Below are 22565 nucleotides of genomic sequence, written 5' to 3'. Positions count from 1 at the left end.
AACAAGTCCAGCATTGAGCTCTCTCATCCTCTCCACATGTTTTCTCCTACGAAGCATTATGAGTACCCTCGCATATACTCTCCTTGTAAAAGGACACCTTTCCCATCTCTCCAAGCAAGCAACAAGAGGCAACTAAGGTGATCTTTGCCGATCAACTCGCAACTAGCGAGGAGCGAAGCATCGAAGGTAGACAATCCCACCTTTTGCACCATCCATAATATTTATCTATTTCAGTAGTAAATCTGCTACTATGATCTCCCACCGGCACACTGCTTTTCATTATTTTCTATTTTTTTTTCCTTATGTTTTCACGTAAGAGAGTAACTTTTTCCTAAGATATATATATTTTTTTGTAGATGGGGATTTATACTAAGTAGGACAAATTTATAACTATGCTCTTATGAATTTTTAGGTAGTTCGTGTGGACTTATTTTATGTGATATAGATTTATAACTATACTCGTATAAATTTTTAGGTAGTTAGTGCGAACTTATTTTATGTAGTGCAAATTTATAACTATGCTCGCATAAAATTTTAGGTAATTAGTGTAAGCTTATAGTATACGGTGCAGACTTATTTTATGTAATGTAGATTTAACACATGAATTTTTGAATAGTTAGTGCAGTCTTATAGTTGGTAGCGCAGACTTACTTATGTAGTGCGGATTTATAACTATGTTCACATAAATTTTTGGATAATTAGTGTGGGCTTACACTATAAAATGTGGACATATTATTATTATCTTTTTATGTAGTGCATATTTATACTATGCAATGTGGATTTATAAGTATGCAAACATGAGTTCACACTAGTGGTCAGTGCAGACTTAGAGTATAATAAGGGAAAAAGAGAAATACAAGGAAATATACTTTAATACAGTATAATGTGGTTTATAGAAATTCACTAAGCCCATAGTAGAATAAAATATTATCTAGCACTACTACTTTAATATATATTCAAGGGTATTTTCATCATTTAATTTAAAACATCACAAATTCTCAATACAATTTTATTATTCTTTAAATATTTTAATATTAATTTTATGACATTAATTATAATTATTACTCTTTATACTAGTTTTAAACTAAATATTAGAATAGTTTATACCAATATTAACTCTTTTCTTCTAATATTAAAAATTAGAATAGTTATAAATAATCCGAGACATCTTTTATTTCATACCCTACCATTATGTGTTTACTAGGGTTTACACTATCTTTTCGTTATTTTCCGTTCGACGCCTGGATTTTTAATAAAATACTAGAAATCAACCTGAACTTGTCATTAATTTTTATTTTCTATGATCCAACGAAACAAGCAAAGAAGGAATAATTCCTGCACTACCTCTCTCTCTCTCTCTCTCTCTCATATTTTATTTCCTCCTTTCTCTTTATCTCGATCCTCTTTTGGTTTCTTATGGGTCAGTAGGGCGTGGCGCCTCGTCAAGTTCATGTCTCACTAGAGACTTAGAGAGAGAGAGGAGGGCAACTTTTAGGTGCTCTCTTATGTCCTTCCCAAAGTAATCGCTTAGTGAAAGAAGACGATATGTATATTATATGCATCATATGAATTGTTTCTGTGTGCGTATTGGGTGATACCACGCTCACTATTCAAACTTTCCAGCCAAGTTAGCTCTTCAATATTAGCAACTGGACTTAAAATAATTACTATTCACCACTTTTTTAGATGATGCGATTCGCTACTTGCATTTTAATGAGTTAGTTTCCTTAAAGTGCTTTGCTAATTCTATAAAGAGTCATGCCTCCATTAATGTACTAATACTAATCAAATATATATCCTTTAATTATGGGAGAGAGAGAGAGAGAGAGAGACATGTAACAACACCCTGTCTCTAATGGATACGGGATACACAGACCAAGTTGTGACGTAGTGCTTATAACGCACCTGAAGGCAACTTATCGATTGACCGTAGTGGACGTCAATCGCTAGTTGAGATGTTGTCATCTATAAATATACGATGGGGTCCAAGTCCAACCCAGCAAAAGCTAATGGATAGTTCTCCTCTGTACAGTCTAGATATTGTCATCACTCATCAACCAACCAACCAACTTGACTTGAATTAATGAGAGACCCATAGTTTTCGATTTTAAAAAGCCATCGATCGCACTAGCAGCAGGCAGAAGTTGTTGGAAGCTAAAGAGAATCTACACTTCCCTACTAATGGACTCCTTAAAGGTAATTAAGGTAATGGGTCAGTAGGAATAATGGCGGGAGTCCCATGGGAAGGGAGAAGGGAGGCCGAGACGCGGCGGCGAACAACTGCATCTCTGCTCAATACTAATGACAATAAAAAGTGCCAAATTGGTAAAGTGGTAGAAAGGAATAGAGTGGGCGAAACTAACAGAAGAGGAGATATCTACTGATAAAAAGACAAAAGAGGAGGAGGGGTGAGGGGTGAGGGGTGAGGGGAGAGGTGGTGGGTGGGGTCCGCCGCCAAAGTTTGCCGTCATCCCCCACGAACGAGGAGCGAGGGCGGAGAGGCACGTCGCCGAGTTCGACGCTGACATGCGCCGCAACTTGCCCTTCGTCCATCGCCCACTTGCTACGTTTTCGAACTCAACCCCACTCGCCGACTCCAAACCTCCCCCCACTTTTGTCACTATTCCTTTTGCCTGCTCCTTACCGCAACCCACTTAATTACCCCCCACTTTATATTTATAAATGGACAAGAAACTATTATTTTATAATAATAATAATTATTATTATTATTTAGAGTTATAAGAATAGAGGAAGAAATAGTAATTTACGTGAGATTATTCACTAATGCATTTCATAATTAGAAGAAGAGTTCACTGGAAATCCAGTCCGGAATTTAACATAAAAAAGGGGAAAAATAAATAAATCTCGCCAGCTACAGTGGGAACTCAAAACTCTGTCGCGGTGATCCATCAGACGTTCACGATAGCGCCGCGGAAGGCTTTTAATTCTAAATGAAGAGTTTTAAGAGACGCGTCTCTCCGCCGCTCTCGTCGCTCGTCGTGACCGATCCTTCGTCCGACTCCGCCGACGGCGTCGCCGCCCTTTTACGCAGCCGCTTCTCCCCACTCTCCTCCGCCGGACTCAACCGCATCTCCAGATCGCACGGGGTCGACGCCCTGCCTTCCGCCTCTCCTGCGTCAATATCCGTCACCGGCAGCGGGGCGCCGCCGCGGAGCACGGTGTCCACCGCCGCCTGGCACAGGTCCCATTTTCCGGTCCACAGAAGCCCCACGGCGCCGTCCACGGGGTTGATCGTCCTCCCGCACGCCTCGAACAACAAGGATCGGAACAGAGCTGCAAAAGTTTTTTTTTAATTATTATTATTTTAATTTTCCAAGAAAAGGCTTAAGAAATCTCGAAAATCCGAGCCGGTCGCGAGCTAGGGGTTTCAGTGGATGGTGGGCTCGTCCGTACCTGGGCGTTGGTGCTCGGGGACAGCGGAGACGAAGGCCAGTAGGCCTGCGCGGCCGAAGAACTTGGCGACGAAGACGGTGGCGTGGCCCTGCGCCTCGGGGGACTCGATCCACTGGAGGCACGTGCGCAGCACGCACGTCTCGCTGCACCCCTTCCGGAGAATTCTGCAACCGTTGCAACTCATCACCGACCAAACCTTAACCCCAGATCAGATCCTTCTCCCTCGAGAATTCCCCTCTATTTTCCCCCCTTGTGTCCTCTCGAAATTTCTATTAGTAGTTGGAAAGCTTGGAAGAGAAGTTACTCGAATGGAGGCGGAGAAGAGTGGAGGTAGGGGTTGTAGTATATATAGTAGTCACCGGGGGGGTTTGGATACGGTAAGGTTTGGTGTCGGATAAGGATCGGGTTACCCCTTTTAGTGGTTAAAAGATAAAACCGGTAAATAGAGGGGGGGGGGGGGGGGGGGGGGGGGAAATGGGATTAACTTCTTTTTCTTTTTCTTTTTTATCTCAAGTTCCCGAGTTGTAGGGCGGGGGTGGAACGGAGCGGAGCAGCGGGCGGCTTCGTATCTCCGCAGCTCGTTCGATCCTTACGACCATGTGCTTCGCCTTCTTCGCGCGCTTTAATCCGATTCTTCTTCGCCTTTTTCCTAGCGTGTGGTCTATTACACAAAGCCCCTTCGCCTAACCTATAAATTATGAAGAACCCCCTAGCCTTTACCCTCCTAGAAATATATGAATATAAATTACTCAGACCCCCACGAGTTAAGGTTTAGATCATTGGCTCAAAACTCAAGTCGCATCACAATATTTAGAGGAAAAATCATACCTCTAGTGCTTTGGGCCTACAATGCATGGCTCATATGCCCATGTACTACTGCATGACCATTGCGTACAGGGTAAAAGTTTGTACTACCTTCACCTGTATAAAAAGGCATGAATGTGAGCCGGATGCCTTTTTTTTTTCTCCTAGCGGACGAGAATGGCCGATGGAGTCCATGGTTGGAAGACGATAGCGATATTATTCTCTCGGGCAAGTTAGTGGGAGAGGTGGCCTCAATAATTGGAATCGTGCAAGCTGATACATACAGTTTATTCGCGGATGGGGATGGATAATTCCAGGTGCAGATCCTTCCATGTTGCAATTTCTTACTTACCTTTTCAACAAATGACCATTGACCACTGGTTCCCTGTTAGTCCATATTTGTAAGAGGGGTCTACGCACAAAGCAACGATGAATATAATCCATAGTAGATGTTTTTCGATTTGTTTTAAGATTAATAGTACGTACACAGGGCCCAGGCATATATGGCCCAACAAAACCACTGCTTGTTCACTCAGTGGGCTAGAAATTTCGGCCCATGGATAGAGAGCAGACGAGAATAGGTAAGCCCAAAAAGCTCTTAACCGAGGTCGTAGACGGCCCAAGACTGATCACATTCTTCACCGTCAGACTAGTGTGGAAAGTCTAGGAAGAAATCATCAAAGACAATCACCATCAGTAACATTGGCTAAAGTTAAGATTTGTGTTACTCTGAAACAAAATTTTCAACGTCAAGAGGCTGTTACTTAATTATGAAAACGATCCATGACAAGCAGTTAACACTAGAAAAAACAAAATAGAATATGGTGTATTAAATAGCTAGCTCTTTTATTCAAAGAAGAACAAGGGATCAAAAGAGTAGCTGCTCAACTGTACAATTTAATATTCCCGGGTCCCTACGGAAAATCATATATTTTTCCTGCGAATGTTGAGACCACGAAAAATAAAATAAAAATAAAATAAAATAAAGAAAATAGGAGGGGAATGCTGAGGAGTGCATGGATGATCCTCGACATCCCTGGCCCAATTCCAATGAGTCGATCAATCCTAGCTCAAAAGCAAATTATTGTTGCATGCGGATCAGGTCACCGCGTGCTTGTATGTAGTTGTAGTAGTTGGTCCCCAGCAGTAGATATAGATATAGATATATAAATCTTTTTATATCACTCGTGCTAGCCTAGCCCATGTATGTCGCATGCATACACAAATACATTCAGAACCCCATACACAAGTGTCACCCCCCAATCCTCCATTCCTCCTCTGGATGCAGACCTAAGGAGGGACCATAAGCCATGGCCACCAAAAGAATGTCACCTCCTCTGTTGCTTCATGCCATGGATGGGTGCGACATCAGGCAAATGGATGTAGACATGACATGGATGATGAGTTGGGACCTCGGTTTTGTACTCTCTTATCCCATCCGACCTCCATGGGCTTTCAGAAACCTTTTGTTCTGCACTCATGCTCTTGGTGTATAAGTATTTTGATGGCGTTACACCAACGCATGCAGTGCATGCAGGTCACCGTGCTACATCGTCAAACCCTAGTCAATGAACATATATAAATATATAAATAAACATATAACATGCACAGACAATTTAACATTGAGGAGAAGGGTGTGGGTCCAGCCCCAGCAGTACTTGGTCGATGGGTCGCACGTGGCATGATTCGGTGAGGAGGACAAGCACTGTGGCTGGACAGTGCTTTCGTACTCCTTTTTGTACGTTTTCACACGTACGGTGTGTCTCTCCTAATTAGAATTGCACTTCTTGTCCTCCGGGTAATGAGGTGTGAAATAAATGGATTGGTCTCACGATGGCTCCTGATACTATTCTAGAACAGTCCTTTGTACTGCTCTCTTCTGTTGCACACACCCCTCCCTACCTATCTATATATATATATTTTTTTACTTTTATTTCCCCTAACAATTAATATAAAATAAATTAATTAGACAGATTTCATTTTCTTATTTTATTTTTTTTTAAAAAAAAGAATTAAGGGAAAGTCCATAGACAAATTTTTATGGGAGAAATGCGAAGTACCAAACAAACAAAAGAGTGATGAGGAGGGGCAGAGATTGCTGAGGCAGTTGGTGGCAACTGCGTACACATCCTGGCCAGGATTTGATCATTCGAGCTCAGACCCAAATAACACACAACAAAAGTTGCGATGTGACATCTCCTTTGATCGCCTTTTTTCCTTGTATTATATATTTCGTCCCAATCACGACTTGGCGCCACAAATCTCTTCTTTTGTCCATCCCTACCTACGTTCTCTCTCCGTCCATCTCCCCCAATTATCTATAACGACGTTATCAATGCCCCATATTTTTAACATCATTTTTGTTTTTCTTTAGCTCACTATTTTTACACTGAACAAATAAGACCTAGCTTAAGTCTTTCTTTTCTTGTCAACTACTTATTTATCTAGGACGTGAGCTTAAACTTTAATAGGCTTGTTTACTATTGTGGTATAATAGACCGATCCGACTTTGACTGCAAAAATTCTGGATAGTATCTAGATGAACTATTCCTACTTATGAAGATTAAATAACTACCGTAAATTAAATCACGTAAGGGTTGACCCAAAACGAGATTAACAAGTGCACATGAATTGGTAAAATTTCTCTATTGATACAAATGGCGATGCCTTGTGGGATGGATTTTAATAAAAATATTTCTTAGCTTTGAAGGGCAAACGAGTTGCTTCGTTAGACGTCTATGACAGCCGAGTGAGTAATAATCTAAAAGTTAAGAGATGACTCTTGAAGAAGCTGAGAAGTTAGTTGTAGAGTAATTAATCTAAAACAAGTGGGAAAACTTTTGATTTCTCTGCACTCTCTATGACCAAAAAGACAAGGAAAAAAAAATTAAAATAAATAATATTTCATTATGCGGGTTTGACGATTCCAGGTAGGTAAGTATCTTTTCTTTTTGTTGGAGACCCATACATGTTAACATGACATAATTTTTTTCTATTCGAATAAAATATAGCTTATTCTTATATGGTTTGACCCAGTTTTAACTTATCCAAATATATTTCAAATATAAGCAGTTAACCATCTTAATCTCTTATACTCCTCCACACCTAATTGCAGTTGATATTTAGCCATTAACAAGAACGCGCAAAAACAGCTTAATTAGCACCATAAACACTCACTCTAATTTAAGAACAGTAGGGGTAGTTTGGTTATTGAGTGATTTGTTTACAATATATATATATATATATATATATATATAGCAGTAATGAGCCACAGCGTTTGCTTAGTTGGTTTTGGATAACTCCCACATTTTAGCCTGTAGGTTATCATCTTCTCCATGCGTCCCTTCAACCACAATAATCTAAGCATAAACAAATGGAACTAGGACCCACTGCCACGTCATATGCATGTGGGGCCCCTACCCGTGTTAAGATATACTACAGCCCGATTTGCAATATCGATGCTGACTCTCTTTCAATTTACTAAAAAGAAACCTCGCGAGGTGTGTAATCTCTTTGACCATCTTAACACAAACACAATAGCCAACGATAGTCTTTGGTTGGAAGGTCGTCGTCGTCATGTTGGTGTAAACTATACCCTCTCCTGCATGGAAACTTCTCAATACAAAACAAATATACAAACTTAAACAAACCCCCCCCAAAATAAAAAAAAACGATGAGACAAAGATAGATGGAGAGAAATAGCCATTTGATTCAAGCTATAAACTAGTATTAATTTGAAGTCCTCCTCCTAGGACAAATGAGGCAAGAGCCCAGTCAATTGAAGGTCTCGATGCTTGGAAGTTCCATAGGAAAGGCTGAGGCTTATACTAATCCACAGCTAGTGGTTAAGATGTCCAACTCATGTACAAAGAAAACTATAATATACTTGGGTAGTAGCACACCATTTCGTTGGCAAAACAAATAATTAATCCTTAATCCTTTCCCTCGAGCCACACCCTTGGTTTATTCAATGTGACATATATGAAGCAACTCTTTGTCTATTTTGGAGACCTACTTGTCTTTATGTAGGTTAAGTGTGAGCAAGCTTGGCCCATTATAAGGCGAGATTATGGAGAGCACTATTTGTTTTTGTAAGCTTTGTACATATATTAATCTATTTGGGGGTCTTCAGACAGTGATATCATATATCTTAGATGTTATGAATTGGACACGTTACAATGCCTAGATCTATATCCTTGTGGCCTTAATTTGTTTTGATACTAAACATGGGTTATTTCGGATGATTACTTGTTGAGCGTTACAAAGTTTGCATGCTTTCGAATAATTTATTGTTGCCGACTTGAACGAATGATGCATGAGTTTAGATGATTAATGATGCAAGAGATAGCTTAATAAACCACACTGCGGTCTGTGGTCCCTCCTATTACTTATTGTTGTTTATTTGTTCACCTTTATTTTCCACCAAGTGATGCATGCATTTGAGAGTAATTAAGCTTATTGTGTATTTTGACGTTAGATGTCTCTGTCATCGTAATTAATTTGTGACAACAAATTAATCCCAACTTCCGTTGCTCTTGCCCTTCCGAGATTGCCTACGTATATTAATGCCAAGTAATCAAACCGTATTAGTCTACATTGCTTTTATCCATTTTTGTTTTTGTTTTTGTTTTCCATTTCGACTTCAGGAATCAGTCGAGATGATACGTTATGGTGGTAGAAAGAAAAGAATTCGAGTCACACAAATAGCATCTGTCACATTCTAAAGAATCTACAGTGCATCTTATCCTGATGAGCTTATCCGGTGCCGTCCAATCTCGCCATCAAAGATTTGGACGGCCCTGATCGACGGTGGCCCGAAACGGTTCGTAGCCGCAATTAAAAAAACCCCCGCCCCTCCTTCCCTTTTCCCCCGCGATGGCGTCACTCGCTTTGGCCTAAACTGTCCGGTCCGCTGCGCCACGGATTAGCGTGCGGCTTATCCTACGCCGCCACGATCCTACCCGAAATCCATAAGCCGGAGGAGGTGGTATTTGGGGGCGAAACCGCTCGGCAATGATGCCAGTGCAGGCGACCGCCGCCTCAGGCTCCACGTGACGCGTAACGGATGGCACGCAGACGGCGCTTCGTGCAGCTACGACCCCCCCTCGAGCCGGTGGCGGCCGTTCTGCCACGTGGCACCCGAGAAGGCGGCGCGTCGTTTGCTCGTTTCTTTTGGGTGGGTGGGGGGAGGCTCGGGTATTATTTTTTCAGATAGGCCCAGAAAGAATGTGTACTATTTTACATTCTTATCGTGTTCTACTATTCATGTAGGGTTACGTCGTAGTGGTATGAGTAGAAAACAAAAGATAATAATAATAATAAGAGAAGTCCATATACATCATCACATACATCCAAATCAAGTGGCTGCAATGAGTAGTAGCTTGATGTGATGTGATGTGTGTTTGTGTGTATGTATAGTATTATGGCATGTATCAAAACTGATCATGGAACAAAGAGGGACATACATAGTAAAAGCGTCACATGCATGCCGGGTCAACATGCATATGTATTCATATCATATAGTAGGTGGTGTGGGCACGCGCCAAACGGGGTGCCCAATAAATAAAAATTACGGGGGGTTGTTATTTGTAATTTTCACGCAGGTATAGTGGGCATAATACCCTTTCCCATCCGTATAAAAAGAAATATAACAGAAATGATTAAGAAATCCCTAAACTCCGGGCAGTCACAGCCGCCAATTTCCTCTCCCTATCTTTTATCCACCTCTCCTCTTTCCTCTCCTCTCTCTACGTCGTCTGCTACCTTCTAAATCTGTCTATGGGCTGCTTCATTGCCCACCAAACTATTACCCTAAATCAAAAAAATGACGATATTAATTTAATAAATGGGAAGTGGGGCCCACCAGGGGGGAGGGGGGGCACGGGAAAATGGGTATTTATACTCCCCCCCCCCCTCCTCTCACACTAAAGACCCAATCATCAACTACTCACTAGCCCAAAGAGAGCCCCAACCAAAACTTCCATACAAGGATCAAGAATAGGAGGGAAGCCAAAAAAAGGAAGAGCACTAGTATCTGGATGATCATACTTATCTATCTATCTATCTATCCATCCATGATGAGCACTTGTTATCCCTCACTCCCTTCCCTTGTCTATTCTCCCTTCATGCTTTCCTGCCTGTCCAAGATTGCCTCCTCCTTGCTCCACACGTGATTCAGGAGGTGGGAGATAAACAAATATAGCTCCTAACGAAAAAGCTGTGAACCCTCTCCCTCCTCCTCACACCCCTCTCCCTTACCCTTCTAAATATCACTCTTTATCCATGATTGCTTTTGCCTTTACTTTTATCCCGCTTATCTATCTGCTATCCCTCTAATTATCCTAACAAATTACGTTAGAAGGTTAAGAAGAGAAGGGATATATACAAGGAAGAGATGGAGGAGGAGGAGGAGGAGGGGATAGTGGTGAGGGAGTACCACCCGGAGAAGGACCGGGCCGGGGCCGACTCAGTGGACCGGGTCTGCGAAGTGGGCACCAGCGGTAAGGTTACTCTCTACACTGACCTCCTCGGTGACCCCATCGCGCGAATACGCCATTCTCCGGCCTATCTCATGCTGGTATTTTTAACTTCCTAACCCTCAATTTTGTTCTTAATATAATTCCTCTCCTCTTTTTGTTCTTTTCTTTTTGGTCCATTAGTTAAATATATATATTTGCGTGGTTATTAAAATATTGAAGGTTGCTGAAACGAGTGGGCCGGCGAGAGAGATCGTGGGCCTCATCCGGGGCTGTGTGAAGACGGTCACCTGCGGTAAGAAGACTCACCGCAGTACCAACACCATCTCTCCTGTCTACACCAAGGTCGGATACATCCTCGGCCTCCGGGTTTCTCCTTCCCACCGGTATTTTCACCTCACTCCTTTTCGTTTATCCTCCATTCGCTTACAATTCGTATTTTTTTTAAAATAAAAAAAATAAAAAAATAGGTGAAATAGTTTTGATTTTGCAAAATACAAGCGAGAGGTTGAGGGTCCCAATTTTTCTTTTTTTAATTTTTCTTTTTTAAAGAAGGTTATAATTATTGGTTTTTATAATTACGTATGAATAGGAGGAAAGGTATCGGGCTACGGCTGGTGAGGAAAATGGAGGAGTGGTTCCGAGACAAAGGGGCGGAGTACGCCTACATGGCGACGGACAAGGACAACGAAGCATCGCTCCGCCTCTTCACCGGGCGGTGCGGGTACTCCAAATTCCGATCACCCTCCATCCTTGTCCACCCCGTGTTCGCTCACCGCCTCCGGATCTCTCGCCACGTGTCCATCGTCGTCCTCCCCACCTCCGACGCCGAGCTCCTCTATCGCCGCCGCTTCTCCACCGTCGAGTTCTTCCCCCGCGACATCGACGCCGTGCTCTCCAACCCCTTCTCCCTCTTCACCATCCTCGCGGTGACCGGGACCGACGGTGAGCCCTACCGGTGGCCGGGCGTCGACGCCTTCCTGGCGTCGCCGCCGGGGTCGTGGGCGGTGGCGAGCGTGTGGGACACCGGGGCCGTGTTCCAGCTTGAGTTGCGAGGGGTGAGCCGGATCCGGCGCGCCATAGCGGCGGCGAGCCGCGCTGTCGATCGATCAGCCCCCTGGCTTCGGATCCCGGCGTTTCCGGATCTGTTCCGGCCGTTCTCGGCGTGGTTCCTGTACGGGGTCGGCGGCGAGGGGCCCGATGCTGCGGAGGCAGCGTCGGCTATCTGCCGGCACGTGCACAATCTGGCGCGCGGGAGGGCGGCGGCGGTGGCGACGGAGGTGGCGGAGTACGAGCCACTGAGGAAGGGGATACCACACTGGAGGAAGCTATCGTGCGACGACGACCTATGGTGCGCGAAACGGCTGGCGGAGGAGTACAGCGACGGGGAGGTCGGTGATTGGACCAAGTCGGTGCCGGGGAAGTCGATTTTTGTGGACCCCAGGGAGGTGTGAGTTCTAAAAAGGTGGGGTCAGTTTCTTTTTGGGGTTTAGTTAGGAGGTGGGGATCGTTCAGGTGATCGTCCCTCCTCTCCTTTAATTTTCCTTTTTCTCCTTTTTGAATTTAAAATTTTTTATTTTCCTTTCCTGTTTTTGTTGTTTAGTGGATAAGGGAGATAGATACCTATCACCAAGGTTGTTATTTTTGGAACTACTTCATAGTTATAAATAGACATTACCCCCCCCCCCCCCCTATTCCCCACCCCCACCCCCCCCAATAAAAACTTTGTGCATCATCACTGGAGAGTGGAGAGTGGAATAGTGGAGAGTGGAGAGTGGAGAGGTGCGGTGTCTCATCCATGTTTGGCCGGTAAATGAATGAGACTGGACCTCTCCGTGTCTTATTATAATATCATCCATGTATTTCATTTGTAGGGTCGAAGAAGGACAGGAGATGTAATTTACGTGAAAAGTCATACCAACAATTGCGGTACTGATGCATCAACCAATGTCAATCTGACGTTAATTTGTCCCGAAATCTAACCATTTCTCCAAATTATGATGTTGTATAATATAATATATATATATATATATATATATATAGCTTGATCCCAAACACTCGGGCGTTACGATTTATCATTACTTTTCTTTGTCGGTTATATATATATATTTATTATTTTGCTTAAAACTCAATGGTGGCCTTTTCCTTATTAAGCTCTTGTGCACCTACCTAATACATACTGTACAAAGATCTCAATATTTTCTACTAGATATTTCTCCTCAGACACTTTTAATGACACTGGCCATATATTGTCCCTCTATCATATCTTTCAGCAAATTAATGCTTTCATACATATCACATCCTAGTTATAGAAACTTGCTTGGGACTAGTATATATATGTATATATATTTTCACAAATTAATAGTTGTCCTACTGATACAACAACTTGTAATTAACCACATGCACCCTTTTTAAAATTAAAAAAAAAGAAAGAAAAAAAGAAGAATTATCTCATCTCATCCTTCTAGTTGCACTTCTCACATATATATAATACGACAAGTAATAATATGACTAGCAACTTCCCTAACTCATTAATCGCTAGTGCAAACTGTTTAACCCTACCGTTCACCTTACATTCAATGTAGCTACCTCACACTAAATACCATATCTACTGGAGTAATATATGCAACCTTCTTAATCTATTACCATGGTCAGAGTCAAAAAGAAGAAGAAGAAGTTTTCTTTAGCTTTAGCTTATAATATCGGAAGACTTTTGTGGGAAGCACCTAAGACTCAGAAGTCTATGATCATACTGCGTAACCAAACATAATCATTCATCTTTTTGACTGTTTTATTAAACAAAGTAGTCGAAGAAAGTACTAGTACTTGCTAATGTGATTCATGTGGGCTCATTAAAGTATACTGATTAGAGTCAATAAAGGAAAACAAGAAGAACATCGAGTAAAAATTTTACGACTCTGGGCTGGTCAAAACTGCCTTCCTTTGACTTGACTCTAAGATCCAATATGCAGTAATGTGATCTTTAACTTAAATATAATGAACTGCGTATGCCTAATTCTGCCAAACCGACAAGTTTGTTATACCTAAACTTTGTTTATTCTTTATTCCTCTCTTTTAAGTATCTAGTAAACCTCTCTCTCTCTCTCTCTCTCTCTCTCTCTCTCTCTCTCTCTCTCTCTCTCTCTCTCTCTCTCTCTCTCTCTCTCTCTCTCTGTAAGTGTGTGTGAGTGAGGGGAAAAGGAAAGAATTTTAAGCAATAATTGTTTGACCCAAGTCTTGGTCGTAGTAAGAAAGAGTGAGAATTGGGTAGGTTGGAAACCACGAAATGGATCCGAAAACCAATCGACGTACGCCACATAGGAAGGATGCTTTGCCTCAAAGCAAGCATCATCTATCTCATTCTCTTATTTAAATCATATTGGATACTATTTAAACAACCAAGTTCATTCCTAATTCCTAAAGCAAAACTACACTCGTTTCATGATGCATGCATTAGAGATCATGATTAACTGCCTCCTCTTCTTTTTTTTCATATCACTATCTACATTGTTCTTCCTTTCTTAGATATGTCCGCAGAAATTAATATATATATTAGATATTTCTTCATAGAGAATATTCTTATCGGATATTTTTTATTTTTCTTTATTTATATTTCTGCTCCTCTGATAAAAAAAGAAGATACTAAGAATATCTTTTAACAAACAGATTATATCCACCATCCATCATCCACTAATATAGTTTTTTATTTCTTCCAATATTATTGTTCACTCCACATTCCCACGTAGTAGCTTAAGTGTTTCTTTTTTGGACTTATGTGGCATGATATTATCCTCTTCAAACCAACTTTAATTTTATCCACTTCTCTTTCACTCTCACTCTTCTCCTCTCTTATTCACACAAAAAAGAATGAAAAAAAAAGAAGAAATAGAGAGAGAGAGAGAGAGAGAGAGAGAGACCCCACAACCTCCCAAACTCCCATTATCTATCTCATCATGTATGCAGGAGTCCGGAAGCCAGACTCCACCTCCCTCTACCACTCACTCGCATGTTAAAACTTTTATAAGTAGTAGCTTTCTAGTACTTAGCCGCAGGGCCCCATCGAACAAACAAAGATAGCCAAGTTTGTGACTGTGAGCCAAACCCTACTCTAAAAATCTTTCCAAGAAGACAGACAGACAGACAGACAGACAGACAGACAGACCATGTCAGATCACTGATGGTCAAAGCCTTTCTTAGTTTGAGGGAAGAAAAATATGAGGAAAAAAATAACAATAATCCCATGATGGGTCTAATCGTCCTATAATTTTTTTGCAGAATTGTACGGTGTGATACTGCCTTTGTCCATTTCATCAAATATAGTTTAATAGTGATTTGTATAGTACCATACCCTTCATGCTTAGTATGGTATGCTAAATTAGGCCCTACTTGCAGAATTTTCTTTCTTTCTTTTAATTATTAATAATAATAATCTATAAGTTCTTACACTAACTAACCTATTATAATTATTTTTATAGGTTACACAACCCAGCTAATTCTTTAAAGAAAATAAATTATAAACTTAAATCATTCTCATATATAACATTCAGTCTTTGTATTAAAAGAATCTATAATAGCTACTGAAACTAGTGAGCTCAGTGCGCATATACATCAGAGCTATCTTCTTTTTCCTGCTATATTCCTTAAACTTTGAATGGAAAATCTCTCCTAATGGAACTTCTCCACCACCTGCATAGTGTTCCTACAATTCTGCCTTTCTGGAAAGTAAATATCTACTGCATAGCTTCATAAAATATTGAAACAGAGCAGTCATTAATATTAATTACATAAATCATACATCAAAGGTTTTACAATTTCCAGTTCATTGCCCCCATCCTTCTAGTTCCATTAGCCCCAGTTAACTTATAATATATGTATTATATTTTTTAAAATAAGTCTTCTTATTCTGATATAATAACTAAATAATAATTTAGCTTATTCTGATAAACTAATTTATCATTTTCTTTCATCTTATTCAATATAACTTTTTAAAATATTATATATAATTATTTTTTATCTTAAAAATAGATTCATTCTCTCTCTTTTCTCTTTTCTTAAAAGATAGTTATGTCACAGAAATAAAAAATATATTTGTACTGCACTACAATTCAAAAATATAAGTTCACATAATAACTGCATAAGTTCGAATTGTCACATATTACAATACAGTGCTATATATATATCTGCACTATAAAGACATGTGGAGATGTTTGTGATAGTAATTATGAACTTACTGCACTAGTGCAAAATAAAAATAAAAATTATTTATTTTTGCCCACAATGAAAAAAATTCTGATTATATACAATATAATTTTAAATTTACAATTATAAAAAATAGATTATATTTTTAAATAAATAAATAAATTATTATTATTATTATTATTATTTTACATCTAATCTAAAGTATTTTCACTATTTTGACATAGAACAATCATCCATTTTTCATACAAATTCACAATTCTTCAATATTATAATATCAACTTTACATCAAATCTAATAGAATTATTATTTTTATACTAATATTAAACTAAAATATTAGAATAACTTAGGTTAATATAAAGTAAGCCACTTATTGATCGGGCCCTTAGTTAACAAACCAAGTTGGCATGATCCCCCCCACCCCCCACATTGGTCCTGTAGCTGTGGTTAAACATTCCTAATCAAAAAAGATTTAAGGAAGTTGATAGAACTCATATATGATTTTACTCAAATTTCATTGCAGGAATATAACATATTAATGACGATGCTAATTACCGATCACAATCCTCTCATAATAATCTTTTACAAAAACCATGCCATCCCCTTTCTTCTTCTTCTATGATACATGCAAAAAGGCGCTCTAGCTTAATCCCAATGTCTCAAGCACATGATCAAGAAACTGAGTACCTAATGATTCTTGATGGTGTGGATTTGGGTTCCTCCTGGTTGTTAGAGCCAGGGCTGCCAGATGTATCTGAGCTGCTGTTCTCTGTAACCTGTCCTTTGCTTGACAAGATCTTGCCTAGTATCTTCTTCGGTGTCATGATACCTTTCGGTTTACCGTTGCCGATCTTGCTGTCATTGTTGCCGCTGCTCCTTTCACTCCCTCCGCTTATGCCGGCGAGCTTCATAGACTTGAGTAACTTGAGGTCTTCGACAGTTGGTACTCCATCCCAATCATCCTCTGTGTTGGTTGTTGCTGCTGATCTTGAGCTCCCATAGGAGCCAATGCCGCTGCTGTCTGCTCGGATGTTGGCTGCAGCAGAAGCCCTTGCCTGCTCATAGAAGAGGACCTGAACCACCAGCCGTAACGGTAGGCGTTCATTCTGCACAGCGTGTGTGCAGGCGTCTGCTGACAATTTCCTGCAGTCCATCAGTCCACATAATTTCTTCCTTTCACTCTTGCTCAGGCTTGGATGCTCCTATATACCCAGATGAAGATAATGAAACTATTCATTAGGTATTCAAATGATTGTTGTAAACGTTGTACAAAACAAAATCTTATAGTTCACGAAAAGGGAATATAAGTGATTGATATTTGTCACAATACCTTAAGATACATATCAACAGCACGATAAAGCCCATCTTGCACAGGTCTGGAATCACTTGGTACCATTTCAGCAAGATCAACAAACTTCAAAAGAGGCAAGCAAGGATCTTTTGCAATCTCAACAAGATACTCATCGACCAACTTTGCCACAGCTACCATTGAAGTACCTATAGCTTGGCTCTTCATCTCCTGAAGCTCTCCAGTAACCTCAGGGCAAGGTTGCGCAGTTTTGTTGTCCTGCATCATGAACTCTTCTAATATATTAAGAACCATGTCTATGTCATAAGTGGTGCTCTCTCCGGCTGTGGCAGGGATCAGAAGATCAGTCACAGAAGCTTCGTCCAACTGGCAGCCTATTCGTTTGATGAGTTCTTTCTTACCTGTTTCACTACATTCCAACAAACTCGCAACTCTTAATAACTTCAAAAGAAAACTGCATGAAGCTGAACCTTTTTCTGATGGCAACAACCATATAATGTTCTCTACCAAAGATCGGACTTTTACATCTCCATGTATCATCAACGAGGCCTTGCCAAGAGATGGGAACCTCTTGTATATGTAAGCTTTTAATGCTTCTCCAATAACTCTTGTGGAGACTCTTCCCTTGGTTTTGATGGCCATTATAACCAGCTTGTATTGATCCATTTCAAGCTCAGTTAGGTCTTCAACCCACCAGTCCTTTGGCACCATTTGCTGTTTCTTGACACCATTCCAGTGTGAATCGAGACCATTTTCAGATGGAAGCTTCTTTCGATTGTAGGTATATGACCATTCAACTTTAGAAGCATCTATTGAAGCCTTGTTAGCTATGGAGTCTATGCAGTGATTAACCAATTTCAGCTCCTCAGACCAGGGCAGCAGAGACTTGGTAGTCTGAAGAACAATAATTAAATCTTTCCAGGTTCGGAATATGCTACTGTTGAGGAAGACTTCAATTTTGTAAATGAGATTTCCTTTATCAACAGACTCATGCATTTCTAAGTACTCTGCTGCACATCGAGCTGCAATAACATTGTAAGCATTGAGGGTGACAGTCATACCATAACAAAACTTTGCACAAATTTCAAATGCTGCAGGGCCACCCGGGATGTCTGGAATGTAGATCTCATCATTACATTCATCACTGGTAGTAGCCACCAACTTCTGCAAGCGAGAACTCTTGGACAGAAGTGGAAACTGCATAGAGTGATTGGTGCAGAAAGGGTAAGCATGACAAACAGATCAAAGATGCAATGCGTATGGGAGTAGAGAACAGACAAGAAGATCAGTGAAGCAGAAACCTCCATGAATGGTGCTTCATTATACATCGGTATAATACCATGAACTGATATATTGGCATGCAATTGCACAAATTCAATTTTGTCAAAATCAAGACCAAAGCAAGAGGGATGGTAGCAGAATCTTTATCACGTTACTACTTGGAAGAAAATAAGGATTGTTTACTTGTACTATCAATTTATACCAACATAACAAGAAAGTATTCAGGCATATCTGTAACCTTTATGATCTGCCACCCAACTTTAAAAAACATAGTTCGTCACTGGATCCCTGTTGTCTAGCATAGTCTTGTCTGGACGTAGTCCGTTTATTTTTATGGGTGCAACATCTTTTTATGAATTTAAGAGCAACAACTACAATGGTAATTAACCAAGCTGTAAAATATATAAAACATAAAACCACCATTCTCATAACTTAAACTTTTAGAGTAATTAGAAAATTAACATGGTATATAAGCAAAAGCTCTGAGAATGATAACATGGTATATAAGCAAAAGTTCTGAGATTGAATCTTATCAGACTCATCTGTTATTTAAAATATAATAACTTCGCCAATTTATGTTAAGTACACTCTTTGAGCCTCTCAAAATATCTCAAGCCCCAAATAAGGAAAAGCATTGAAAAAATAAAAAATAAAAACTACCATTCTCTAATAGCTTAAAATTTTAGAGTAATTGAAAAGTTAACAAGCAACAAATTTCTAGACTTATTAGCCATCATAAGAAAGGGAATAAAGGAGAAAAGTCAATACCTTGTGTAGGTAGAACTTTACATTCCCTACATGAACTATGATGTCAGATGCCAATTCTGTAGCCACAATCCTGCAAAGATGAATATTTCCTTCAAGAACCAAATGAACAAGAGACCATATCATACTTTCTACATATGTGCTCTAAATCTTAGGTAGCTTTACAGAACAATGGTATAAATTCATTTGAGACATCACACCACAACTAAAGTGACAATCAGGTGAACGTACACAAGCCCATGTGGTATCTATCATCCACTTGGTAGGTCCTGAAGATTATTCTCCGATCACTTGCGAAGAACCGCAAAGATGAAATGACTCAGATATACTTCTCAGAGGAAAATACTTTTAAGAGGGTCCTTCAATGGACTCCCTATCCCTCATAAGTGGAAGGAAAGAGAACTTATTCCTAAATCAATTTATATCTAGCAGCAAACCAGTACAAAATGTTACTCCATATTAATTACTTCACCAGAAGTAACCAAAATACTTGATTCAAAATCCTAAGAATCAATCTTTTGTTTATGCTAATGCTACTCAATGCAACCTAATGTAAAACCATATGGATCAATATGTTGCTGTACTAATGTCGCTCATAATGCAATGGTTGACCCTAAAAATAAGGGGAAATCATCTTTACTAGTACAGGAATAGACATAACTCGCACCAGGCAAATTACTGCAGCTGTCATCACTTTAATGAATAAGAAGAGTAAAGAAAGACACATGTATGGCTATACTCTAAATCAACCTCATGGAATGATTAAAAGATTTGCATAGATTACAGCGGCGCTAAACTCCTGGTATATTGAAAGCATACCCTCCCTTCAATTAGTTTCAGTATCTTAAATGGTTCAACTAAGAAGTTATTATAAACCTACTCCTACAGATCCCAGATCTAATACCAAGGAAGGTAGAGGAACTGAAAACATCTACACAAACAAATGCCACACAATGACACACACACACGCACAGAGAAAAAAATAGAAAAGGAAAAAATCTGAAGCATTTAGATTCTCGCATGTAAGCTAACACATTAGAACAAAGAAGAGAGGAAAGTTAATAATATAAATAATTTCAAAAAATACAGATAAACTAGAACTTCGATGAAGAATAAGCACTTATTGATATTAAACGAAGTTCCAATCACCTAACATCATTCCCATCTGTCTGAAAAGAATCAGGCTTTGATCCAAGCTTCATAAACTTCATTGTGCAAAGAAAAAAGATATGCACCTCCTATTCCTCACTTCCTCGACACAGACCCTTCGAGCCGATCTTGATGAGTCACAAGAATAAATTACTGCACAAAAGCAGTGATAAGCCGATGACAATACCAAGGTATGCTTATAGGAGATGGGTAGTTGGACTTTCTTTTTGCAGGACGAAGACCGAATATTCCAACGGTTTCAAGATGGAGATAGTGGTAAGTAAAGAAATAGATTGCTTCCAGCTAAAGAAGATGAGTCTAGATTCTGAGGGCCATTTCGATTTACTGCCCCAACATGAGATGGGCAGGAGACCAAGAGATGCGGTCCAAATGAAAGGTTTTGTTGTTTCCTGGATCAGTAGCAGAGGCCAAGGAATCCGGTCACAAATAGGCCAGGACACAGGGGACAGCACCAAGCTCTCCTGACTAGTAAGCGATGGAGAACAGAGACACCCACCGAACACTAAGCTGACACCACCACTTCCCTTCTCAATTTTTTAATAGTTTTCACCCTGACCTCAGTTGTTTACTTCTTTTTTTCGTTTCTTGTTCTTGCTCCACTCTGGAATCTACTAGATCTAGTGCTTCATGCCACACAGAGCATTAATCCACATTCCTCAAAACCCACCTCCCAAGCAGTTGTGATCGGACTCCTGCAACAGCAAACATTAAACTGAGGTGAGAGTATGTGCGAATTGAAACTCCAGACAGTGAGCATCTTTTTAAAGGAGAGGAAGGGGGTTTAAACCACTGGTCTGCTCAAGGAATCTTATCTAGTTGTTAAAAAACCCACAGAGGAAGGAATACAAGAGAAAAAACAATACGAGAGCCACGAAACCATGTGAGACTGCATGCAAATGGTCAGCATTTAACTTGGGGTGTAGCAGTATGAGAGAAAAATAAAATCAAACATAAATGAAATAACACCATGAGACTATAAAACACATGGTGGTAGAGACCAACCAACAAAGAACTGCAGAAAGGGCAGAAATAAAAGCAAATAAGAGCAAATACATTAAACCAGACATAGATCAGGAAATAATGCAGTATTTTTAGAAAGAAAACCCCAACAAGGACCACAAGCACACATGAATGAAGACCCACCTGAGGACAGCATACGTAGGTAACCCAGTACCGGAGAACCAAAGCATTACCCATATGAACAACGAAGGCAGAAGAAAGAACCCACCTCAAGAGTGCAGAACCAAGAAATCAAGACCCGAGAGAGCGAATGGATGGGGCCAACCAAGACTGGTTAAGAAGGATACAAAGAAAAAAAAAAGTTTTAAAAAAAAAGGAAAAAAGAGAGATATAGAGATGATTTTGGAAGAAGGAAAAAAGGTAAAAAAGCAAATCACCTTAATAGGCCACCACAAACACCACCAAAGACCCTGCAGATGTCCACCAAAGAATCACTACTCCATGGCAGCAGCAGCAATGAGAGACAGCATGCCCCCTCTCTTGCACACACCACCTCTCTGTAACTTGTCAGTCCTCCTCACCCACTTTCCAAGCCCACGCCCACCAAAGACATAAACAACAGCATAAAGCTAAAGGAATAGCAGCTATCTCAGAACCAATGGCCACAACAGTCCAACAACATACTCTGTATATGTTCCCCCCTCTTCTCTTCCTCCTCTACCAACTCCCCCCTCCCCCCTCCCCCCTCCCTCTTCTCCCTCTTTCTTAAAAGAGAGAGCAGAGTATTACACAAAAAGCTCTCCTTCTCTTTCTCCTTTCACTGCTTTTTATTGCTATTTACTGTTTCTTTATCATAGCTTCATCTTCCCACCCACATATTCCTCTTTTACCCTGCGCACAGAGACACACAGAGAGAGAGAGAGAGAGAGAGAGAGAGAGAGAGAGAGAGAGAGAGTTTAAACAACTATAAAGTAACTTTAATGGCCACTGTAGCAATGTAGCTACAAGAAAAAAGACTGCTCTCTTCCTTGGATACCTGCATGGGTGATCATTATACATTGTTATTTGCTCCCATTTGTTTATCTGAAGAATTCAATCCATCAGTTAGTTAGTGGTCAATAAAGAATGTCAACAGCTCCTCTTCTTTTTCTTCTCGTCCCAAGTCCCAATCTTGAGACAATCTTTTTTTT

General features: G+C 40.2%; 3 protein-coding genes across 5 annotated transcripts; 1 reads left to right on the top strand and 2 right to left on the bottom strand.

Moving 5' to 3' along the window:
• Window positions 1-2766: 2766 nt before the first annotated feature.
• Window positions 2767-3840, bottom strand: LOC140778816 (LOB domain-containing protein 38-like). Its single transcript, XM_073123685.1, has 2 exons — window positions 3415-3840; window positions 2767-3294 (listed from the first exon to the last, which is right to left on the bottom strand). Exons 1-2 carry the CDS (start codon window positions 3596-3598, stop codon window positions 2948-2950), a joined length of 531 nt encoding a protein of 176 aa, XP_072979786.1. The 5' UTR covers window positions 3599-3840; the 3' UTR covers window positions 2767-2947.
• Window positions 3841-10153: 6313 nt separating this feature from the next.
• On the top strand, window positions 10154-12377 carry LOC140779908 (probable N-acetyltransferase HLS1). Its single transcript, XM_073125236.1, has 3 exons — window positions 10154-10795; window positions 10917-11080; window positions 11287-12377. The coding sequence occupies exons 1-3, from the start codon at window positions 10613-10615 to the stop codon at window positions 12146-12148; spliced, it is 1209 nt and encodes a 402-aa protein (XP_072981337.1). The 5' UTR covers window positions 10154-10612; the 3' UTR covers window positions 12149-12377.
• A 4000-nt stretch (window positions 12378-16377) lies between these two features.
• Window positions 16378-22086, bottom strand: LOC140779684 (phototropic-responsive NPH3 family protein NPY4-like). 3 transcript variants are annotated; one of them, XM_073124892.1, is made up of 6 exons: window positions 21813-22086; window positions 21559-21705; window positions 20395-21107; window positions 19249-19318; window positions 17221-18396; window positions 16378-17092 (listed from the first exon to the last, which is right to left on the bottom strand). In XM_073124892.1, exons 3-6 carry the CDS (start codon window positions 20454-20456, stop codon window positions 16562-16564), a joined length of 1839 nt encoding a protein of 612 aa, XP_072980993.1. In that variant the 5' UTR covers window positions 20457-21107; window positions 21559-21705; window positions 21813-22086; the 3' UTR covers window positions 16378-16561. The 3 variants fall into 3 exon arrangements, with proteins under 3 accessions (XP_072980993.1, XP_072980992.1, XP_072980994.1); XM_073124891.1 differs by having other exon boundaries at window positions 21644-21705; XM_073124893.1 differs by lacking the exon at window positions 21559-21705.
• Between the last annotated feature and the right edge of the window lie 479 nt (window positions 22087-22565).

The sequence above is a fragment of the Typha angustifolia genome, chromosome 15, assembly GCF_048772165.1.
Source record: "Typha angustifolia cultivar Huaian chromosome 15, ASM4877216v1, whole genome shotgun sequence".
NCBI lineage: Eukaryota > Viridiplantae > Streptophyta > Magnoliopsida > Poales > Typhaceae > Typha > Typha angustifolia.
Note: the sequence above shows the minus strand (reverse complement) of the source record. Positions and strands in the feature narration are given on the sequence as shown.

Excerpts from the sequence above, each read along its gene's own strand:
- LOC140778816 (XM_073123685.1), bottom strand. The coding sequence starts at position 3,598 with ATGAGTTGCAACGGTTGCAGAATTCTCCGGAAGGGGTGCAGCGAGACG. Across the intron at positions 3,295-3,414 it reads CCCCGAGCACCAACGCCCAG|CTCTGTTCCGATCCTTGTTG; the intron begins GTACGGACGAGC and ends AAACTTTTGCAG.
- LOC140779684 (XM_073124892.1), bottom strand. The coding sequence starts at position 20,456 with ATGAAGTTTATGAAGCTTGGATCAAAGCCTGATTCTTTTCAGACAGAT. Across the intron at positions 19,319-20,394 it reads ACAGATGGGAATGATGTTAG|GATTGTGGCTACAGAATTGG; the intron begins GTGATTGGAACT and ends TCATCTTTGCAG. Across the intron at positions 18,397-19,248 it reads TAAAGTTCTACCTACACAAG|TTTCCACTTCTGTCCAAGAG; the intron begins GTATTGACTTTT and ends CACTCTATGCAG.
- LOC140779908 (XM_073125236.1), top strand. The coding sequence starts at position 10,613 with ATGGAGGAGGAGGAGGAGGAGGGGATAGTGGTGAGGGAGTACCACCCG. Across the intron at positions 10,796-10,916 it reads CTCCGGCCTATCTCATGCTG|GTTGCTGAAACGAGTGGGCC; the intron begins GTATTTTTAACT and ends AAAATATTGAAG. Across the intron at positions 11,081-11,286 it reads CGGGTTTCTCCTTCCCACCG|GAGGAAAGGTATCGGGCTAC; the intron begins GTATTTTCACCT and ends ACGTATGAATAG.